The 19,492-nt window shown below is 38.6% G+C and overlaps 1 protein-coding gene across 2 annotated transcripts; it reads right to left on the bottom strand.

Moving 5' to 3' along the window:
* Positions 1-758: 758 nt before the first annotated feature.
* LOC129236812 (regulatory-associated protein of mTOR-like) lies at positions 759-15,162 on the bottom strand. 2 transcript variants are annotated; one of them, XM_054871051.1, is made up of 5 exons: positions 14,838-15,162; positions 14,266-14,693; positions 6,552-6,913; positions 6,176-6,364; positions 759-2,851 (listed from the first exon to the last, which is right to left on the bottom strand). In XM_054871051.1, the coding sequence occupies exons 1-5, from the start codon at positions 15,055-15,057 to the stop codon at positions 2,665-2,667; spliced, it is 1,386 nt and encodes a 461-aa protein (XP_054727026.1). In that variant the 5' UTR covers positions 15,058-15,162; the 3' UTR covers positions 759-2,664. The 2 variants fall into 2 exon arrangements, with proteins under 2 accessions (XP_054727026.1, XP_054727025.1); XM_054871050.1 differs by lacking the exons at positions 759-2,851; positions 6,176-6,364; positions 14,266-14,693; positions 14,838-15,162 and adding exons at positions 7,838-10,279; positions 10,507-12,930 and having other exon boundaries at positions 6,795-6,913.
* Positions 15,163-19,492: the final 4,330 nt, after the last annotated feature.

Genomic DNA, 19,492 nt, shown 5'->3' with positions numbered 1-19,492 from the left:
GCATATTTTTTTCGATACTTTACAAGATATCGATCACTACAGTTATTTACCTAGTAAATAATGGCTACCTTTTTCTTCAAATTAATATTTGATGTCGAGGTCCTGTAGGTACCTCCATTTGTGGAACAACATCAAGACGCACACCACAAATAGGAGGAGGAGCTCAGCCAAACACCCATAAAGGGTGTACGCGCCAATTATATATATATATAATATTTGATGTCAAGAATTTGATGGTGTAAGGTTATAAAAGGCCTTTCAAAAGTGGCGCTTAGATGTGGTTTTGAAATAAAAAAATGCAAAAATTTAGATTCTTTCATGTTTCACTAATTTTATTCAAAAAACGACTCTCAACAATTATATGTGAAAACTAACATAAATGGTATCCACCATGAGCACCTCTACAAGTTAAGTACGTCGAACAGTCGAGAGCGTTGAGATATCAATGTTGAAGGCTTGCGCTACCGCAGCAATATTCTCAACAGAATGTCCAGTTTTTGGTCTGCCAGTCTTTTTTCTACCCTACACAGAACCAGTTTCTTGAAATTTGTTCACCAAACTTTAAATTGTCGATTACTTCCACCAAAAAAATCACGAATTTTGCGATATGTTGTTCTGAGAGATGGTCCTTTTTCATAAATTTCAATAATTTTAACGCGTTGTTCTATCGCGCAAAATTGCTCATCTCTCTACCTGACAGATGTCAAAGATGGCACAAAACAAAAAAGGTGTCGTCTAGAAATTATTCACTACTTACATCTAGGCGTCACTTTTGAGACTTTATTTATGGATTAATAAAAGATATAGATTTTTTTTCAATATTACGGTACTTAGTTTATTTTTCGCAGAAGTTAGTTAAGTAGTTTACATATTGCAAGCAATTACCACTAGTATGTAATAATATGAAATTTATTTATAATTATATAATTAATAAAGGCGCATTTTATGAAATCCAATTACTATATTTTCTCATCGAACGCGTTATATTGTAATAGACCCATTTCGGCGCTAAAATTAAACAATGATTTGGGAACATTTGCAACAAAAAAAAAATCGCAAACAATAATTGCTTTTAAACAGTTATGAACCAATTGCTGTTCAGCACAAGTGAATGTCTATTGGGATTTTTGTGACTAAAGCAAAGAAATTACAATTTGTCACTTGCGAATTCGCTTGCCAGTTAACAAATAAAAATAATAACAATAAATTAAATATTAAATAACACTCTCTTGTCGATATCGAAATCAAAGTATACAATATATATTTTTTGTGAGTTTTATCAGTTAATTAATAATTAATAAGGAAATTTTTTGTAGTTTTCGATTTTTCCAGCCATTATTTGTGTGTTCTGCATTTGGTTCATCTTGTAACTGTAGTCCTTTATAGTCCTTATATATGCTAAATTGTGTATGCGACTTTTTGCATATTTTTAATTGTAAACTTATGGCTATCGTAAGCCAAAACCAGATAATAAAATTTCATGAAATTCTAAATTATTAGGTTTCTTTTAACATTCAAAGAAAATTTGGCTCCCGGCGTTTGGCTTACGATAAGCATTTAACAAAGTTAATTAAGTGCATGCAATATATATATATGTATATATATTTACTGCACGTCACTTTTTTTATGAATACGCTACTTTTCAAATTATACCTTACATTATTGTATACAGAAAAATGAATAATTACAAATATAGCCATTCGTCCGGTGTGCAACTTCATTGTAACAATCAAAGACTGGTAGGTATAAAGATACCGTTCGATTAAAATAAAAGCTTTTCCGTTCGTCTCAGAGACCCCAGGGAAATTCAGCCGTGTAAGTATATTTGCTATTTCAGACATAACTCTTAATATTTAAGCTCAAATAAAAAAAATATTGAAGTCGTACAATGTCATTTGTAAATAGTCAACTAAGTTAATTTAGGTGATGGATAAGTTAAAACTGGATAGGTTGTATTCATCTTTAGAATACAGCAAATATATAGTTATACATATATATGTACATATAAAAAAGCAAATCACATTGAATGCAATTTTGCAGTGCTCGCGAAAAAATATGTATGTAAAAGTGTACGCACTTTAATTTACAAATCACCAAGTAATATACATATTTTTTACCATTCAAGAACTTATATGAGGTTACAATAAAGCTGCTTTGATATTTCTTTTCAAAATAAGTTAAAAATCACGATTTAACCTATTCGCACTACCTTGACGTGTAGTACCCTACATATATATATATACGGAGCCAAAGTCGATATCTTCATATGCATAACAATATGTATGTATACGTGTGTATAAATGTTAGCTTAATTTAATTTTTTTATTTTTTTTAATCATTAACTATATATGTATATGTGTGTAAAGTTGTTTGTGTGTATACTCATATCAACTTAAGGTATGTATAAGCAAAATCGCTGTGTTCTTATTCTGTATTTTCGCACACTTGCTAATCCAAGATATTTGACATTTGCAACAGTTAATTTACAATTAAGTCACAATTCGAAAGTAGCGCCAGTTGATCAAGCAATAAGAGCTTTCTTTAATTAATGGTATTTAGTTTTTGTTCGCTTGCTTTTTTACAATAGCAAAGTTTCTCTACATTCCCGCTGTCTTGATTTGCACAGATTGGCTATTTTATGATCATTTTCTTTTTTGTATGTTTTCAATTCGGCTCTACATGCTGTTCATTGTGGCACAATTCTTCTAAATCACAATTGGAGACATTTTGGGTGTACTGCTTTTTCAGCGTCGTCAAGCTGCAGAGATCTTGATCTTGTGGGCAGCCCGGCAGGCGAATTGGGCGTTCCTGATGCAACGTTAACACCATTGATCCATTTTCTTTATTGCACCTGAAAGGAACGGAATATAGACGGAATATTATTAACTCGTACCTTAAGAAAAGATATGCGTAACAAGAATTTGGCAATTTTTAATTTAAAAGTGTATACAGTCTGTCTAATAGGAGTGTGAACGCCATAACTTGGAAACTATTTTACCAAGTCAATTCTAGCAAACTGCATCGCATAGGTTGTATGGGCTTGTAATATTTATTATACGCAATATCACAAAAAACAAAAAAAAACTCCTCATAAAAACTCCTTCGGAGTCGGCTTAAAATTCCGTTTGTTGAAGATGATCAACACGCATACCACCATTATTTTTATTTTGATACCACCTTTATCAAAAAGATCCCGGAACAACCGCCAAGTGACGCTCTAATTCAACTGATTTGCAGAGAACGATAATGTTCTCTGTGATTTGAGTTTTGTTTGTTTGTTAGGTTGCCACATCTGTGATTAACATTCCTACATTCCATTTCATCAAAAACCACAAATTAACCATCGGAGAGCTGGCTGAGAACTTAAATATCGCTTATAGATCCGTCCAAGACATTGTAATTAATGATTTGGATTTCCGCCGTGTTGCTGCAAAGTTGGTCCCACAGGATCTGAAATTCATGCAAAAAAGGGCAGCATTGCTTCCCTTCTTCTTCTTAATTGTAGCGATAACCGCTTTCGCGATTTTGACCGAATTTAACAAAGCGCGGCAGTCGTTTCTTTCTCGTGCCAATCGGCGCCAGTTGGACATACCAAGTGAAGCCGAGTCCTTCCCTCTGCTATCAGCAGTTGGTAACGCATCGAATACTTTCAGAACCGGTGCGTTTGTATTCTTTCGGACAACATGATGCAACCAACGTTGCCGCTGGATATTTATTCGCTGCGCTATGTCTATGTCGTCGGAAAGCTCATACAGCTCATCGTTCCATCGTCTGCGATATTCGCCGTCACCGAAGTGCAAAAGTTCAAAAATCTTGCGCTTCATCGGATGCTGTCATGCTGTCATGCTGGCATGATGAGAGCCTTATAGAGTGTTAGTTTTGTTCGTCGAGAGAGAACTTCACTACTCTTTTGCCTACTTAGTCCAAAGTAGGACTTGTTAGTAAGAGAGATTCTCCGTTGGATTTCAAGGCTGACATTGTTAAAGATGTTAATGCTGGTTCCTGGATAAACGAAGTCTATTAGAACCTCGAAATCATAACTGTCAGCAGTGAGGTGCGTGCCGATACGCGAGTGCGCCGACTGTTTGTTTGATGACAGCAGATACTTCGTTTTGTCCTTGTTCACCACTAGACCATTCGCTTTGCCTCTTTATTCAGTTTGGAGAAGACAGAACTAACAGCGCGGTTGTTAAGGCCGATGATGTCAATATCATCGGCATACGCCAACAATTGTACGCTCTTACAAAATATTGTGCTTGAGCGATTAAGCTCTGTGGCTCGTACAATCCACTCCAACATCAGGTTAAAGAAGTCACACGACAGCGAGTCACTCTGTCTGAAACCTCGTTTGATATCAAACGGCTCGGAGAAGTCCTTCCCAGCGCTGCTGGTGCTGAGCAACGTCATCTTGCATAGCCTGATTATTTTTGCCGGGATACCAAATTCAGACATCGAGCCATATAGGTGACTCCTTTTCATACTGTCGAATGCTGCTTTGAAGTCGACAAAAAGATGGTGTATGTCGATTCTCCTTTCACGGGTTTTTTCGAAGACTTGGCGTATTGTGAATATCTGGTCGATAATGGACTTTCCTGGTTTAAAGCCACACTAATAAGGTCCAATCAGTTGGTTGATGGTAGGCTTCAGCCTTTGACACAATACGCATTGATTTTACCAAAGACAATTTCCAAGGCTGAATCCCACCAAACATTCATCAAACGCATCATTACTGGAAACGAAACGTGGGTTTATGAGTACGATCCAGATATCAGGTACTGCACACCACGAATTTTTGCCAGAAGATTTTTTGTTTTTGTTTTTTAGTTTATGCTTAACAATTATCCAAACATTTTCAATAGGGTTGGCATCGGGCGACTGTGAAGGCGAATCCAGCATTTCAATCCCATTTTGCTGTTTCCACTCTACTAGCCGAAGGTAGCTTCGATGTTTAGGATCGGGATCGTTGGCGATAAACACAAATAAACGGGCAAATCCCTTTTCGGAGTAACAGCTCCAAACATGAAACTGAACTAAAGTTCACACGGCAGTCGGTTCTACATTACCGGAACGACACGGATTTATATGCGGGCAAGGAATGTGACTCCAGCAACATTCCCCGTAATTGTACGGGGAATGTTTATGCTGCTACAACAACAAACTTAACAAAATGAACCTTAGATGCTTAACAGTTCATTGAAGATTCGTCAAAAAATATTACGTTCGCCCAATTCCGGTCTGAATTTGCCTTAACACATGCAAGTCTTTTTTTTTTCAATGTGCCATAATGAGAGCACCGTTTTTTTTCTTTTCAATGTGCTCCGGAATTTGAGGTCTTCTGCACGTTGACGTCCTCGAATCGTGTCTTTGGATACATTAACAACACTTTTCCTTAAAATTCCTTCAAACTTCTTCAGCTTCACACAGTTATCGCTGTTATCGGCTTTGTCACAAACAAATCAACGAACTTCTGATCTTGCTTTGGGGGTGCTTCTTTTTGGGCCTCGTCCGGGGGAGTTCTCGATGTTTTTATCTTCGGTATACCATTGCACGGCGGCCGCCGTTGCCGAATGGGTTAGTGCGTGACTACCATTCGGAATTCACAGAGAGAACGTGGGTTGGAATCTCGGTTAAACACCAAAATTAAGACAAAACATTTTTCTAATAGCGGTCGCCCCTAGGCAGGCAATGGCAAACTTCCGAGTTTATTTCTGCCATGAAAAAGTTCCTCATAAAAATAACTGCCGTTCGGAGTCGGCTTGAAACTGTAGCTCCCTCCATTTGTGGAACAACATCAAGACGCACACCACAAATAGAAGGAGCTCGGCCAAATACCCAAAAAGGGGGTACGCGCCAATCATATATATAATATATATATATACCATTGCACCCATTTATTTATGAACGTCTTTGAATTCTTCAAATATTTTGCTGCACATGCACGAGACATAGGAACACTGTCTCTAATCGTTTTTCATACACGGAACTCATTTTGTAAATATAACGTATGCTTTCTAAATTTCTCACAAAACTAACAAATTGCACAACGCCTATTGTGAAAATGATACGCCTATTTAGCAGCATTAAATTTTTTTTTTTTACAGCGGGAATCTACGTAAGTTTAAATTTTGTGGGTCACGCTTGCATTAGACAGACTGTATGTCTATTTCTCACGTACTCATATAGCACAAAAGCTAAATTGGTTGCAAATGTGTCAATGACACTGGTGCGCCAGGCGCGTTCACGTCCAAAATCTCGATATGTTAAAGGTTCTGCGTCTTTGTAAAGACCAAGATGAGCCAAAACTTTGAGCAAGGTGCCAGAGTGAGTAAAGTAAAAAGTAGCATTTGGTTTGTTGGAATTCGGACTGAAAAAAACAAATTAGGAAATAAGTTATCAAATGTGAAAAACACGATAAGGTTTATTTAGCAGAATAAATTGCGGTAGTGGGCTACTCCAACAATTTTTTTTTTTTGTTGCAGCACCTCCCTGATTGTCATAAAATATCGCATTCATGCCTCAATTTTGACTATGTTGTGCACTCTTCTACTCACTCAATATATTCAAACATATTTTCCATAGCCGCACAGGCTATGCGATGCGTAATTTCAAAACCATAACCATCGTTCCAATAATACTCGAGATCTTCGAAAAATTCTAATGCTTTGATTGTGTCCTGATTAAATAGATTGCACCATACTGATGGATCTTTCCGACGATTCCAAGCTGTCTCAAAACCGCAGATAGTATAGATGAGTTTCGCCTCTTGGGCTGTAATATTTTGGATCTGTGTGCGACGACGTATAAAATTGACGGCGTCAATCATTTCGGGTTCATTCAGAAAACGTTCAGCATTGTCAAATGTCTTTGGATTATTATCAACATCAATCTTCCAGCGTTTGCAAAGTTTATAAAACTGTAAGGAAAGAAGAGGTAATTATTAAGAAATCGCAGAAAATTTAAAGACGAATATTGCAACTATGTTATATAATAAATAATGCAAAAACAAAATGAAAAAATGAAAATCTGGAAAGTTAAAATACAAAAAAAGAATGCTTAATAACAAATAGTATAAATTTCAATAACAAATAATAAAAATAATTATGCAAAGACTATGTAAGAATTTGAAAAAAAATCAAAAATAAAAAATCTAGTAGTATTAAGTTGTATTTATTGATAATATTCAGGTCTGTTCTGCATTTCGATTCCGGTAAAATTTTCGGAGTCGAAATTAGTTACAAGTAGTTACAAAGTAATTGGTAAATTACACGAAATATGTGAGTTTTAATCTTAATAATTTTAAGAATATTTCCGTCCTAATTGCGGTCATATCTAGTCAATAAGTTTAATAAACCTGTTGCAGGAAAAAAAGCATAAACAATCGAAATGAAAACATGTTCTAGATCTGAACATTTTCTAGATCTGCGCATTACTCATCGAAAGGTTTTATATTGCCATGCTTACAAATCATTTTCAAAGAAACATTTTTAGGTTCGAAATTTTTAGTCACAGTTTTATTTGAGTTTTAGTCATAATAAATATATTAGTCATACAAACATTTTTTTTACGTCGGTGTTTTTCATGAAAATATGTGACAATCTTTTCCTTTTACAAATAAGCTGCGACTAATGGCATCCAGTAACGAAAACATTAATGAAACAAGCTGATTATCAAATCTAAATGAAAACAATTTCGTACTTCTCGATATCACCCGAAATTAAGAACACCACCACGAAACGGAAACGAGTCAGAATGTGTATGTATCGCTTTACTTTTCAAATCGAGTGGGCATTCAGAACAGGCCTGATAGTAACATATTAATTTTCACTTTTTTAGATACCTGCTGCAGGTTCATATACAACGACCGTGTTATCGACACAACCCACCGCCAAGGCGGCCTTATATGGGTGGAACGACAAGCAAGTCGGATAACCGATTTTCGTCCCCATAAAGCCTTCGGTGCCACGCAACGTATTCAATGCTCGTCCATTTTCTTGATATATTGCAATGCCCTGTGCACTACCGCACGCCACTAGATCGGCCGATGGGTGGCTGGCGATTACAGCCACATCGGAGCCCGCCTCCCAGCTGGAGACCACAGCTGCTTGACGCAAATCGAAGACACGCACACGACCCTGCGTACACCCAGTGACCAGCATAGGTTGGTTTTCCTTCAGGAATGCGGATAATATGGCACCAATATGTTCGCGAAAAACGCAGATACGCGCCTCTTGTGGTGGCAGGCGTTTGTCAAACAGACGCACACTACCATCACCACAACCTGCCACAACAATACTACTGTTCAGGTTGTATGAGAATGGAGCTAATACCCGCACGCTCGTCTCACTGCCAATCGGCATGTCACAGTATTTCAGTTCTCGCTCTACGTCCCATATGCGTAAATACCGCGAAACGCCACCGCCCACAACTAGATGCTGACGCCATTGCTGCCAAGCGGTGACTATACCGGTCCGCATCAAGTCGCGACGATGCTTCAACGAAGACGATCCGGAGCCAGTACCACTACCACTGCCACCGTAGGAACTAGTATAAGCGGCGTTCATAGCTGGGAGACCCTCAAATGCAGTGATAAGCTGCGATTCAGTCTGATCCTCGACACCTGGTTGCCAAACGCGCACAATACCATCCTCATGGCCTGCCAGTATCAAACCTATATCATGCGCATTCAGAAACTCAATGGCACTAACACGTGAGGTCAAACTTTGTTGCTGTTGCTGTAGGTACTGTTGCTGATGATGTTGCATATGTGCTGATGGCGACGATGATGAACCACTGCTTTCACCGATGTAATTACGCGCTACGACACTGCTGCTCGCCTGTGGCACATAGGAACGCACCGAATTTCGAACCCAATCATAGACTAGCACTTTTTCTCTATAGGCGACGGCGAGTTGCGTTTCAAATGGCAGCAATTTGACAATGGCGGGCGTGTGTTGTGTCTTCAGCATGCATGTCTGTGTATCTATACGGTTTCCACGCATATGTTGCTCCTTTGACTGCCGTCTTATTAGTTCATTGCGATGAAAACGAAAGTGTCGCGAGCGTAATTCTGGTGAATTTGTATCTGCGGGAAATACCTGCTGTCCTTCTGTACCCTCGGCGGAGGCATAGCGATTCTTTCCAGGTCGCATAAAGTACGAATTAGCCCATGATATGAACTCAGTTTGTAGGATTGGCTTAAGCGGAGCTGATTTCGTCTCGTAGTTGTTCTCGCTTGTACTGCTACGAGCTGAATGTGAACCATCACCACCGCCACTGCTGCCACCAGTATTCATGTTCAACCCTGCACTTGCTCCCACTGCAAGACCGGAACTCATCAAGACTGCGCTACGACTGCCGTTCAGCGGCCCACAACTGTCCGTCTCATCGCCCATCGACGTTGTACGTAGTTTCCGTTGTAAAATAGACTGATGGTCGCTGCTGTTCATCACATTTGTAGTTAAAAGCTTGTTGTTGCGCAGTTTGGTCGCCCAGTTGCTGCTGTTTTGATGCCCTATTTGCACGCCGCCTCCTACCGGTGGTGACTCACCGCCCAAAAAGTTGCCGCGAGTTGACGGACTCGGAGGCAAACTGACACTCGAATTGCACTTGTCGCTTGTGGCTTCTTTGGCGGTAATCAAATCGACTGACTTATCACGCACGTAAGCGATGATCTTTTGCGCTGTCTCCGCCACCTCTGGGAACGGATCATGACCTAGATTGTAAATGCCCTGCCACAATCGTAGAAATATCGATTGGAATGGTATAGAGGTTGATACCATATTTGATATTGAACTTGAGCTTGCGCCTCGCCGCATTGAAACATGACGTTCCAAGCTGTGTGTAGAGTGATGCACAATCGCTGGACTGGGCGCGCCTGCCATACCATGGCTAACACTGGCGCTACGTTCACTACCGCTAACTGATGTGGTAGCTAGCGCCAAATTGGGGTTCGAACTGCACATTTGCTCTTGCATGTATACCGTCACGAACTGGGACTCAAATAGCAACACCATCCATTGGAGCGCTGCGGCCAACTCCAAACGTACCAAAGGTGACATATCCTCTCCCACGGTATCCAAGAGTGTAATAGCAATTATGCGATCAATGTTATTGGCGTGCTCCTCTCGATCCGTAACTGAACTAATAAATGTGCCCAATGCGAAAACTGCCGCCGCTCGAACTTCTGGTATTGGATCCTTAAGTAGAGGATACAGTTTTTCGTGCGCCAAATCGCGGACACCAGACCATCGAGCTTTTTCGAAATTTTGCCAAAGCATTCCTAAGAGCAAAAGGTAAGAACAATGAGATAAATGTGAGAATAGCTTTCTTACCTTAATTTTACTATACTTGCAAAACCTTTGGGATAGAATTATTACAACTAATACTTAAATTCATAACAAATCCTACTTGCGGTAGTAGAATTTTTTTCGCGCAAGTACGATCAGAGAATTTTTGATAGTACCAAATGTTAAGCAAGATTTCACAAACAATTTATTTGATCATTACCTAAGCATATTGCCAGCCATTGCCTCAAAAGCCAGCTTTCATCATTCAGCTGCTCCAAACATATCGACACTAAAGATCCTTGCAAAGCGCTTGTTTTCCCCAACAAAAAATCATTCACAATGCAAGCTAACACAAATGCAGAAAGCGTGCGATATTCCTTGGCCACAGTTGTGTCCTGCAGTACAGACAGAAAGTACTTATGCTCCTTTACTAAATCCACCTGACAATTTGGATCGACAGCCAGTATTTTGGCCCATATAAAAACGAGCACCGGGCGCAACTCTTTCGCGGAGCTTTGCAGCAATTTAAGTACGTAGGGAAAGATGCCCACACCAAGCGCCAAATTAACCGCCCAAGCCCCAAGGTCTAGAAAACGGGCTAGTAGTTCCAAAGCGCGCAATCGATGCACTTGTGATAGCAACACTTGTAATACAATAGGCAGCTGCTCGGGTGGTGAACGCGATTCAGATTCGCGATCCAACCAAACTTGGAAAGCGGTTAATTGTTGCTCAAAGAATGGTAGCTGGCGATAGGGTGCACCTTTTTCCAGTATTTCGGGCAGCTGCTGCAACGCGTAGTCAACAACTAAATCCCAAGCGGACCACATGTGGTGACGGAAGCATGGTGGCAATGCTGGATGCGATACAGGCGTGCAATCATGAGAACGTAATATCCGCTCTGCGAGTAGAAAATTGCGAAAGAGACTAGCAACGAGCAAATCCTGTCGGAACAAACGCTGAAAGAGATCGCGCGGTAAAGTATTCCATGCAATAGTATCAGTGATAGCAGTAAAAATCCAATTTAACTCCCCCATCATTGTTCGGCGATCATTCACTTTCCCTGGTATCTTATCGACTTGCTCACTTTGTATGAGCGGGACCAGCTCAAATTTCTCTTGCATTGTGTACCACTTAAGAGCAATATTTATGGGCGTAGTTAGACAGGAAGTAAATAAATCTGCAGGCAGGTTGGCATTCATTGGCAATATCTCATTCACAGAGCAGGCGGCCAAATGTATGCAATTTTTATAGCTCACCAGTGGTGTCAATATGGATGGTGGTTGTGCAGATCCTATGCGTTGGCCCGACTTTTCTAAATCTCTTTCATGCTGCTCTGCAAATTGCTGGAACGAATTTATAATTATGCCAGCGTTTGAGCAATCGTATACATATATCGACGGTGCACCCATCCAGCTTTGTAGTTCGAAAATGCTTAACGGTATATATTGTGTGAATGTTTTGTTGAATACCCAAATTTCTCCATTAGCTGTAGGCTTAGGAACACCGTGTCCATTGTAGTGGAAGAGGATGCGCTCACCTTTCGCATTACGACGCAGTGAGGTACACAGCTTCTTTACATCCTCAGCTGTGGGATCGTGACATTTCTTGTAGCGCGCGCGTGGCTGCCAACGTTCATATTGCATTTGTAGATTACTGCCAATCAATTCCATTGCTTTTGGTGCCGATACGGATGAAGGGTCGACCCAACATTCCAAGCGTGCACATGGCTGTATTTTGACGACGTCGGGTGGATCAACGCCTATATTAAGGCACAGCACTAACACCACACTAGCAGTTTTCATTCGCTCTCTTATGCGCCAAGCAACTGGTTTGCACTTTATTCCCTCAATTTTTTCCTGATGTCGTTTGGCTTGAAAGCAGAGTGGGCAATGCTTATCCGGCATTATAATACCAAAGGATCCATTGGCCAGCTGCTGCAGCATGGTTAACATTTGTTGGCTATCGGACATTGATGTCTTGCGGCTACTTGGACTCATGGCACCGGCGCAAACGCTTATACTGCTGCCACTTCCAATAACGAAGGAGGTAGCGAGACGTCCATAATTTCTTGCACTATCCATTTACGCGGTTAAGACCAAAAAATAATCCTAATACACTTCTTTATGTATTTTACTAACACAATTAATACCAGTTAAAAAGTCGATTTTTAATGACCCTGACCGACTTTGACACGATTTTACTTAAAATTCACTCCTAATAACCTCCTGTCCCAATTCTGTTTGCCATAAATATGTATGTATTGTATTGGGATTTAGCCGTGTCAGTAAATTCTCGAATTGTCGGCCTATCATACAGGACTCTTCTACGTCGTTCACAAGCCCTCTTTTCGTTGCTCACAGACCAGGCCTAGAGCCCGATACGCCGTAACAGCTAACACAACCGAATTTTTTTTCTTTTGGTTGGAAATTTATCAGACCCTACGCAATTCTTTCTTGCTTTGCGTTGTTTCACATCACTTTTTGCGCATCTTATATTCACTGTACAACTTAAATGCGCTTGTTCTATTTAATTATGAACACTTTTTATTCTTAATTGAAAACCACGTTAGACCGAAAAATACGCAGCATTCTTACAATTCTTTCCCAAATTTGACGTTTTACACAGCTTTATTGGTTGCTTCGCTTTGTCTGGCAGTTCGCGTCTTAATTGCCTTGACTCAAGGTGGATTTAATAAGGTGACAGCATTCACCCAGCTGAATTTTTCGCCGTAGGTATGGCTTACGTCAAAATGATATGCTTTGTTTGTATGCATTGGTATGTTTACATTCGTATGTTTACATTTGCTTGCTGATTTTGACATGATGCTTGCACCAAACGCAACAACAAATACATGTAGGGTTTTACTTATATGTGTTTGCTGTCACCTGTAATAAATTCGCCTTGCCTTGACTGCAATGTTCGCCAATATGTCCCACAGCTGGTAGGCTTGCCACTACTTGACTATAAAAAACAAAATACCCGACTCAAAGGGAAATTTATTCACAATAAGATAAAGGAGCATTTCATAGTTGTGTTCGATAACAAAATCGCCCGATCACTCACCAACATTCCAAATCAAGAGCGCCAGCAAAATTCACTCTCAAAGAGAAAAAAAAGAAAAACTTGTAAAAAAAAATTTGTTTGTTTACAAAAGGTTCAGGCATATGATGAAGGTCATATATGTACATATGTACATATTTTCATGATAGATACTTTTCGCTGGCTAATATTTCTCTTGTTGTTGTTGTTGTTGTAGCAGCAAAAACATTCCCCATACATATATAAGGAATGCCGATTCAGTGACAACCCTTGGCCGGATATAAATCCTGGTTACGTAGAACCGACTGCCGAGAGAACAACACTTATCACTTTGATTGCTCAATTTTTGAGTGATGGGTAATTTTTTGATGTTAACGAACCGAGCCGTAAAAAACTTCTAGTTTTTTACAACTATTACAATTTGTGTGTTATCGAACATGAATAATAGCTCTCTAATTATACACACCATGTACAGAATGCCAAAGTGTGACCAAGTTCATACCGTTAATCGGCCTTGACAACGTAATAAGGGGTATGGCAGCGATTTGATTACAAAAGAGGTCGGCAAAAACTGGGTTTGTGTTGCTGATATTAGAAGGAAGTAACGCAGCCATTGCCTATGTTACTTCGTTGCCGTCTGAACAACTGATTTTAAGAGCATATTGAATATGTGAAATAAGTGATCACAATTGGACTGTGAAGTTTCCTATGAGGTACAAGCTGCCAAAGTTACTCGCACAATTTTGTTTTGGATGCCAAATCTTCTAATATGTCATTCTTGATTTTACACGAATATGGTAACTAAACTTATCAAAACAAGATGGAACTCGGCAAAAAAATTGCATAGAACAAATATAAAATAAACATATGTATATATGAAAATTAATATAAAATAATATTTTGGTTCAATATATCAAATATTAACTAATTTTTCACTCACCCTTAATACTGGATCTTTATGCAATGCTTCCGGATATTCAACAGATCCGATACGATGTCGTCCGAAAAGACCACTAGTAAAACTCTGTGCGCTCTTTAATGTGCGCTGGGTCTTTGTGTATTTGAAATAATAGAAATCGGGATGATATTGGTCAAACAATAAATCCGGGAAACGATTCTGCATACGCTCAGCCAATTCGACTAGTTCGTCCTCACCTTCTGCAGTAAGATATTTCTCTTCTTCGCTGCTGACATTGAATTGCCAATTTCGCAAACGAATCAGTTCTTCGGGACATAACTTAGTTTGAGCATTCTTAAGAATTTGTTCCTTCAATCGTACGAGTTTAAGCTTGGCTTCCTCAATGTGCTCTTTGCTGGGATTTCGCGTCCCATGACGTATAATTGCCCAAATACGAGTAGCGCGGCATCCTATTTGATATAAAAAAAGTAGGTAGACACAAAAGTTAATTACACTTTTTATTACGCAGGGGTCTTCGTAACAGTATTATGAGCCGGTACACCCGAACGAATTTTCAGCATTGCTGCTAAGTGTATTTTCCTAAGAGTTCTTACCTGAATAGGTGAGGGGTTTATCGTCCAAGTTAGCCACTACACGATATGGTGTCTTAGTTGACAGATGAGACTCGATTTCATGGCGTTTTAAATTTGGGCATGGATGCTCCACAAGTAAACTCTCACGGGTCTTTATGACGGAATCAGACTTCGCAGTAGCTTGTAACACAAAACATGCGCTGACAACCAGTAACAGTAAATGCATGAGGCACTTTAACATGTCTGTAGTATTCCCGGGAATAGTTACAAAAATTTTGTAATTAAATAAAAGAGGAAATTTGTTTAAATTAAAAATAGAGGGCACACAAATTATAATAGATGCACAGGGGGCGGCAGAAGAAACAGTAAACAATGAAAAAAAGAAAATGTCAAATTTACAAACGTAGACAGCTGGGCTACGAAAATGATAAATGCCCAAAACAGGAATTATTTTATAAACAATGCCTTATTATTACGGGATTTCAGAGGAGGGTACTAGAAATCTTAAGACAATATGATTTTGATAAAATAAAATCAATGTGACAATAAAATTATAAATAGATTGAATTATATAATTAGTTATTATATAAGAAGTATGAAACATATTAAAGGGTGGCATAGCATTTTTTAATATTTAGAGTAATTCGTTATTTGTGACACCACATAACATATGTATGTGTCCACTTCTGCTTTAAGCCTACAAACTATGTACATGTGTTATGTTATTTATGTATAACTGAAAATATTTCTAAGTCGCCAGCATATCACAAAAAATTAGCGAATGAGAGGCAATTGCTAATACAGTTGATAAATAACACAAAGAGTAGGGGGCCTGAAACACTTCCCTGAAGCACTACAGAGCAGGCAATGAATGTTTCAGGGATATACCGTCAACTGTAACGACGCAACGCCTTCCGCATAAATGCGATTTCACCCACTGCAGGAAAACAGAGTTAAATAAAAGCGAAGATAATTTATATAAAAAAATACCAGTCTAACGGTTAGACGCGATAGAAGTGAAACCTTCCGTAAAACAAACTGAGAGAGAATGAGACGAAAGCAGCATTAGGAGCGGGATAATTATAGGTTCATTATAATATTGCTATAAAGTTCATATTTTATTTTCTTCATTTTATTATTATTCATCCTCAATGTTTTCAATTTCAACAAATGATACGAGTGGCTTATGATAGCTAAAATATGATACAAATGCTTTGGTTTCGATGTTGTCAACATATCTTTGAAATACCGCGTCAATTGTTGTTTTTGATCGTGTTGTCGATTCAGTGCGATTGTTACACATTTTTAAATTGAATGTTGTATTGAGAGAGTCAATTAAAGGAACCGCTGTGTCCAATGCAAAATTTACGTTAAAATCGACACATAAAATCATTGGAACTTTATCCTAATCTTTTCTAAGTATCCGCGATACTTCTGGTGTTTACTTTATTAAATTTTCGTGAATGAATTCCGTGATGCTATTTATTGATTGATTCGGTCAAATATAAATTGCCACAATTAAAACTGTTTTTCCATTGCTCACTCTGGTTTCGCATGCACATATTTCTCCCGCTTTAGAGAGCTGAACAGACAGTGATTCTAGTTGCTGTGCATTCAGATCTATCTGTGCAGTTACAATACGAGCACCGTCATTTTGATTGTGGTATATTGCAACACCGCCTGCAATTGCGGTAAATATTTAAAAATGAAAATATTTACGAATATAAAAATACGGACGCAATACAGCATACGCGGTTGCTATTATGAGCGCCGTAACGCGTATATTACACAGACGTACTAACATACACACAAACATTCGTAGGACGCTTGGTCTAAGCAAGTAATAGGTAGTGTAGTATAGGCATACATAATGCCTTCTCGCTCACCGTGGCTCCGTAATACGCAGGCGCGCACACATACGTACTAGCATACATACAAACATACATACGTATGACGGTTGAACTAAACACCAAAGCAAGTAATAGGCAGTGTAGTTTACATACTGCAATACTCTCTATACTAGCGTGGCTCAGCAGTACGCAGCCACACACATATACGTATATCAACATATAACGCTTCGTAGTGTCGCTTTTTCGTTTCATCGAGTCTCAAATCACTCCCAACGATTCTAAAGAAGTTTTCACTTCAATAATATGTAATGACAGGCTCTGTCCACAGCTTTGGAATCCAAGTAGAAATTAGCCAAGGATTACTTAAAAAAAAATAAATAATTGGCGCGTACACTTCTGTTAGGTGTTTGGCCGAGCTCCTCCTCCTATTTGTGGTGTGCGTTTTGATGTTGTTCCACAAATGGAGGGACCTACAGTTTCAAGCCGACTCCGAACGGCAGATATTTTTATGAGGAGCTTTTTCATGGCAGAAATACACTCGGAGGTTTGCCATTGCCTGCCGAGGGGCGACAGCTATTAGAAAAATGTTTTTTTTTATTAATTTTGCTTTCATCGAGATTCGAACCAACGACCTCTCTGTGCATTCCGAATGGTAATCCGCACCAACCCATTCGGCTACGGCGGCCGAATTACTTACTTCATTCTTATTGCTGCTTTTAAAAATTGAGGATACACATGCTTGTAAGTTCTCATTCATTGCTAAAAAAATGTTTTATTTAAGATTATTTTTATCGGAGAAATAACTGTCCGACATTCCTTTAGAAAAATTACTCTGAATGGCCCAAAATTCTGGGTTGAAGATTTCTTTAGAAGCCGATCTAAAAATCAATAAGAATCTGAATCATTGAACACTGGTCATTCTGACGAAAATAATATTGAAAGAGAAGCGAAAAGATTGACTACACCCCATGACAGTCGGTTCTTCGTAACCGGAACGACCCGGACCTATATCCGGCCAAGGACTGTCACTTCATCAGCATTCCCCATATATGTATGGGAAATTTTTATGCTGTTACAGTAACAACAACAACAGCAGTTATATTTACTGGCGGGTTAGCAGATTTATAACCAAAACAAATAGCAGATGGAACACTACTACACGATTTCTTATATTTAATGTAGTGCCAAAAGTCATAAGAGGGGGGTTAATCTCTTTTCAATATTTAGCCGTAATTATTTTAATGAAATTTGTTTAAGCTATTACATTTTTGCAAATACTGCTTATAAAAGTTTAAACGTTTTAAGAACTCTTTTCACAGGTTTTTAAACTTTCAGAGATCATTGGTTACCTAAATGCGACCATTCATTATGTTAAACTATTTTACAAAATAAGTTGGTTGTACAAAATTAATTCTACAAACTGCAATTAGTACGCCACCACCTAAAAAAACATTCAGTTCTCTTAGAGTTACAGCCCTTGCGAAGGACGTTGAATAAGTTTGAATCAAAATATTTATTATCATAAAAATTTGAGTCATCGAAAATTGTCACGTAAAAATCCACATTTGGCGGAACGGGTGAGTATGATATCAGGCTTAGTACGAATACCACCTATGTTTTGAAAGTATAAATTTAACTCATTAAACGAGAGGTAGGAATTAGAGAATGTGGCTAGGTTAGATTATTCGGTAAATATTCTTTTAGAAAAAATTTATAGGGGCGCACTTTAACTTTTAAAGCGCAGGATGCATAACCTCATAATGAGAGGACAAAATCCCAGCTTAAAGATAATCCGATGATCCTTTTTAAAGTGTTTGTATGCACATCATTTCTAGTAAGTTTAAAGCAGGCAATGTAATTTTAAACTATATTTCAAATTTTTTTAAGACTGTATCCACCTCACAATGAAATATAGATACTACCAATTTTAAACAAATGAATTTGCGAGGGAGTTACTGCCAAGAAATAAATGCGAGAATGTACATATATTTCTTAAAGAAAAGCTCAACTGCAAAAAGTGAGTATTTTCAATACATATTTTTTTTTTAATTGGGAAAAATAATAAATTACAATCACAATGATCTTAAAGCATTAGCGGCTAGGTCATCAGCTTAATTTTGAAATTTTTTTTTTTTAATTTATTTTTGTATTTCGTTTGACAAATATTTCAAAAACGAATTTTAAAGAATCAGATAAACCCTACTACGTCTAAATAACGGAAGCGCACAGTAAATTTTATCATCGAAGAAAAGCGGTGCTGATCGGCGAAATAAGCAAGTCGCCAAGAATCTGGGACATGCAATGACAAGCATTATAAGAAGGCTGGTAATTACTTTCAGAAAAGTCCAGAAAACCCTCAAATCAGGCACGCTCTTTTGGTAACGACTACCGCAAATGCTTTAAGAATTATAAATTGAGTAAATGGTATTGATTGTTGTTGTTGGTGCTGTTCATCAAACCCTGCCAGTACGGTGTAGTTACCGACTGGCTCCTCTAACGGTAAGCACAGGAAATATACTGCTTCCACGTTTGGATCCAAAGGGTGAGGCGTTTTATGGGAGTGGTTAATGTCATACGGGGTATCTTTACATGCCGGGATCAATGCTCGTTAGATAGGAATTTAGCCTACTACAATACCTTGAACGCAATTGTGCTAAGATGGAGAAAGCGTATCCTCCAATCTTGTTGATATCCTCGTAGAAGCAAAATGGCTAACATCGCCGTAACTTGAGGGATGCGTTATCCTGCAAATAACACCGTACTCTTCTAATAGCCTTTGCCTCTGATCTTACCGCATCAATAAAGCAGCCGGTTTCCAGAGCCTAC

This window comes from Anastrepha obliqua, chromosome 2, assembly GCF_027943255.1.
Source record: "Anastrepha obliqua isolate idAnaObli1 chromosome 2, idAnaObli1_1.0, whole genome shotgun sequence".
Taxonomy (NCBI): Eukaryota; Metazoa; Arthropoda; class Insecta; order Diptera; family Tephritidae; genus Anastrepha; species Anastrepha obliqua.
This window is presented reverse-complemented; position numbering and strand designations above follow the sequence as displayed.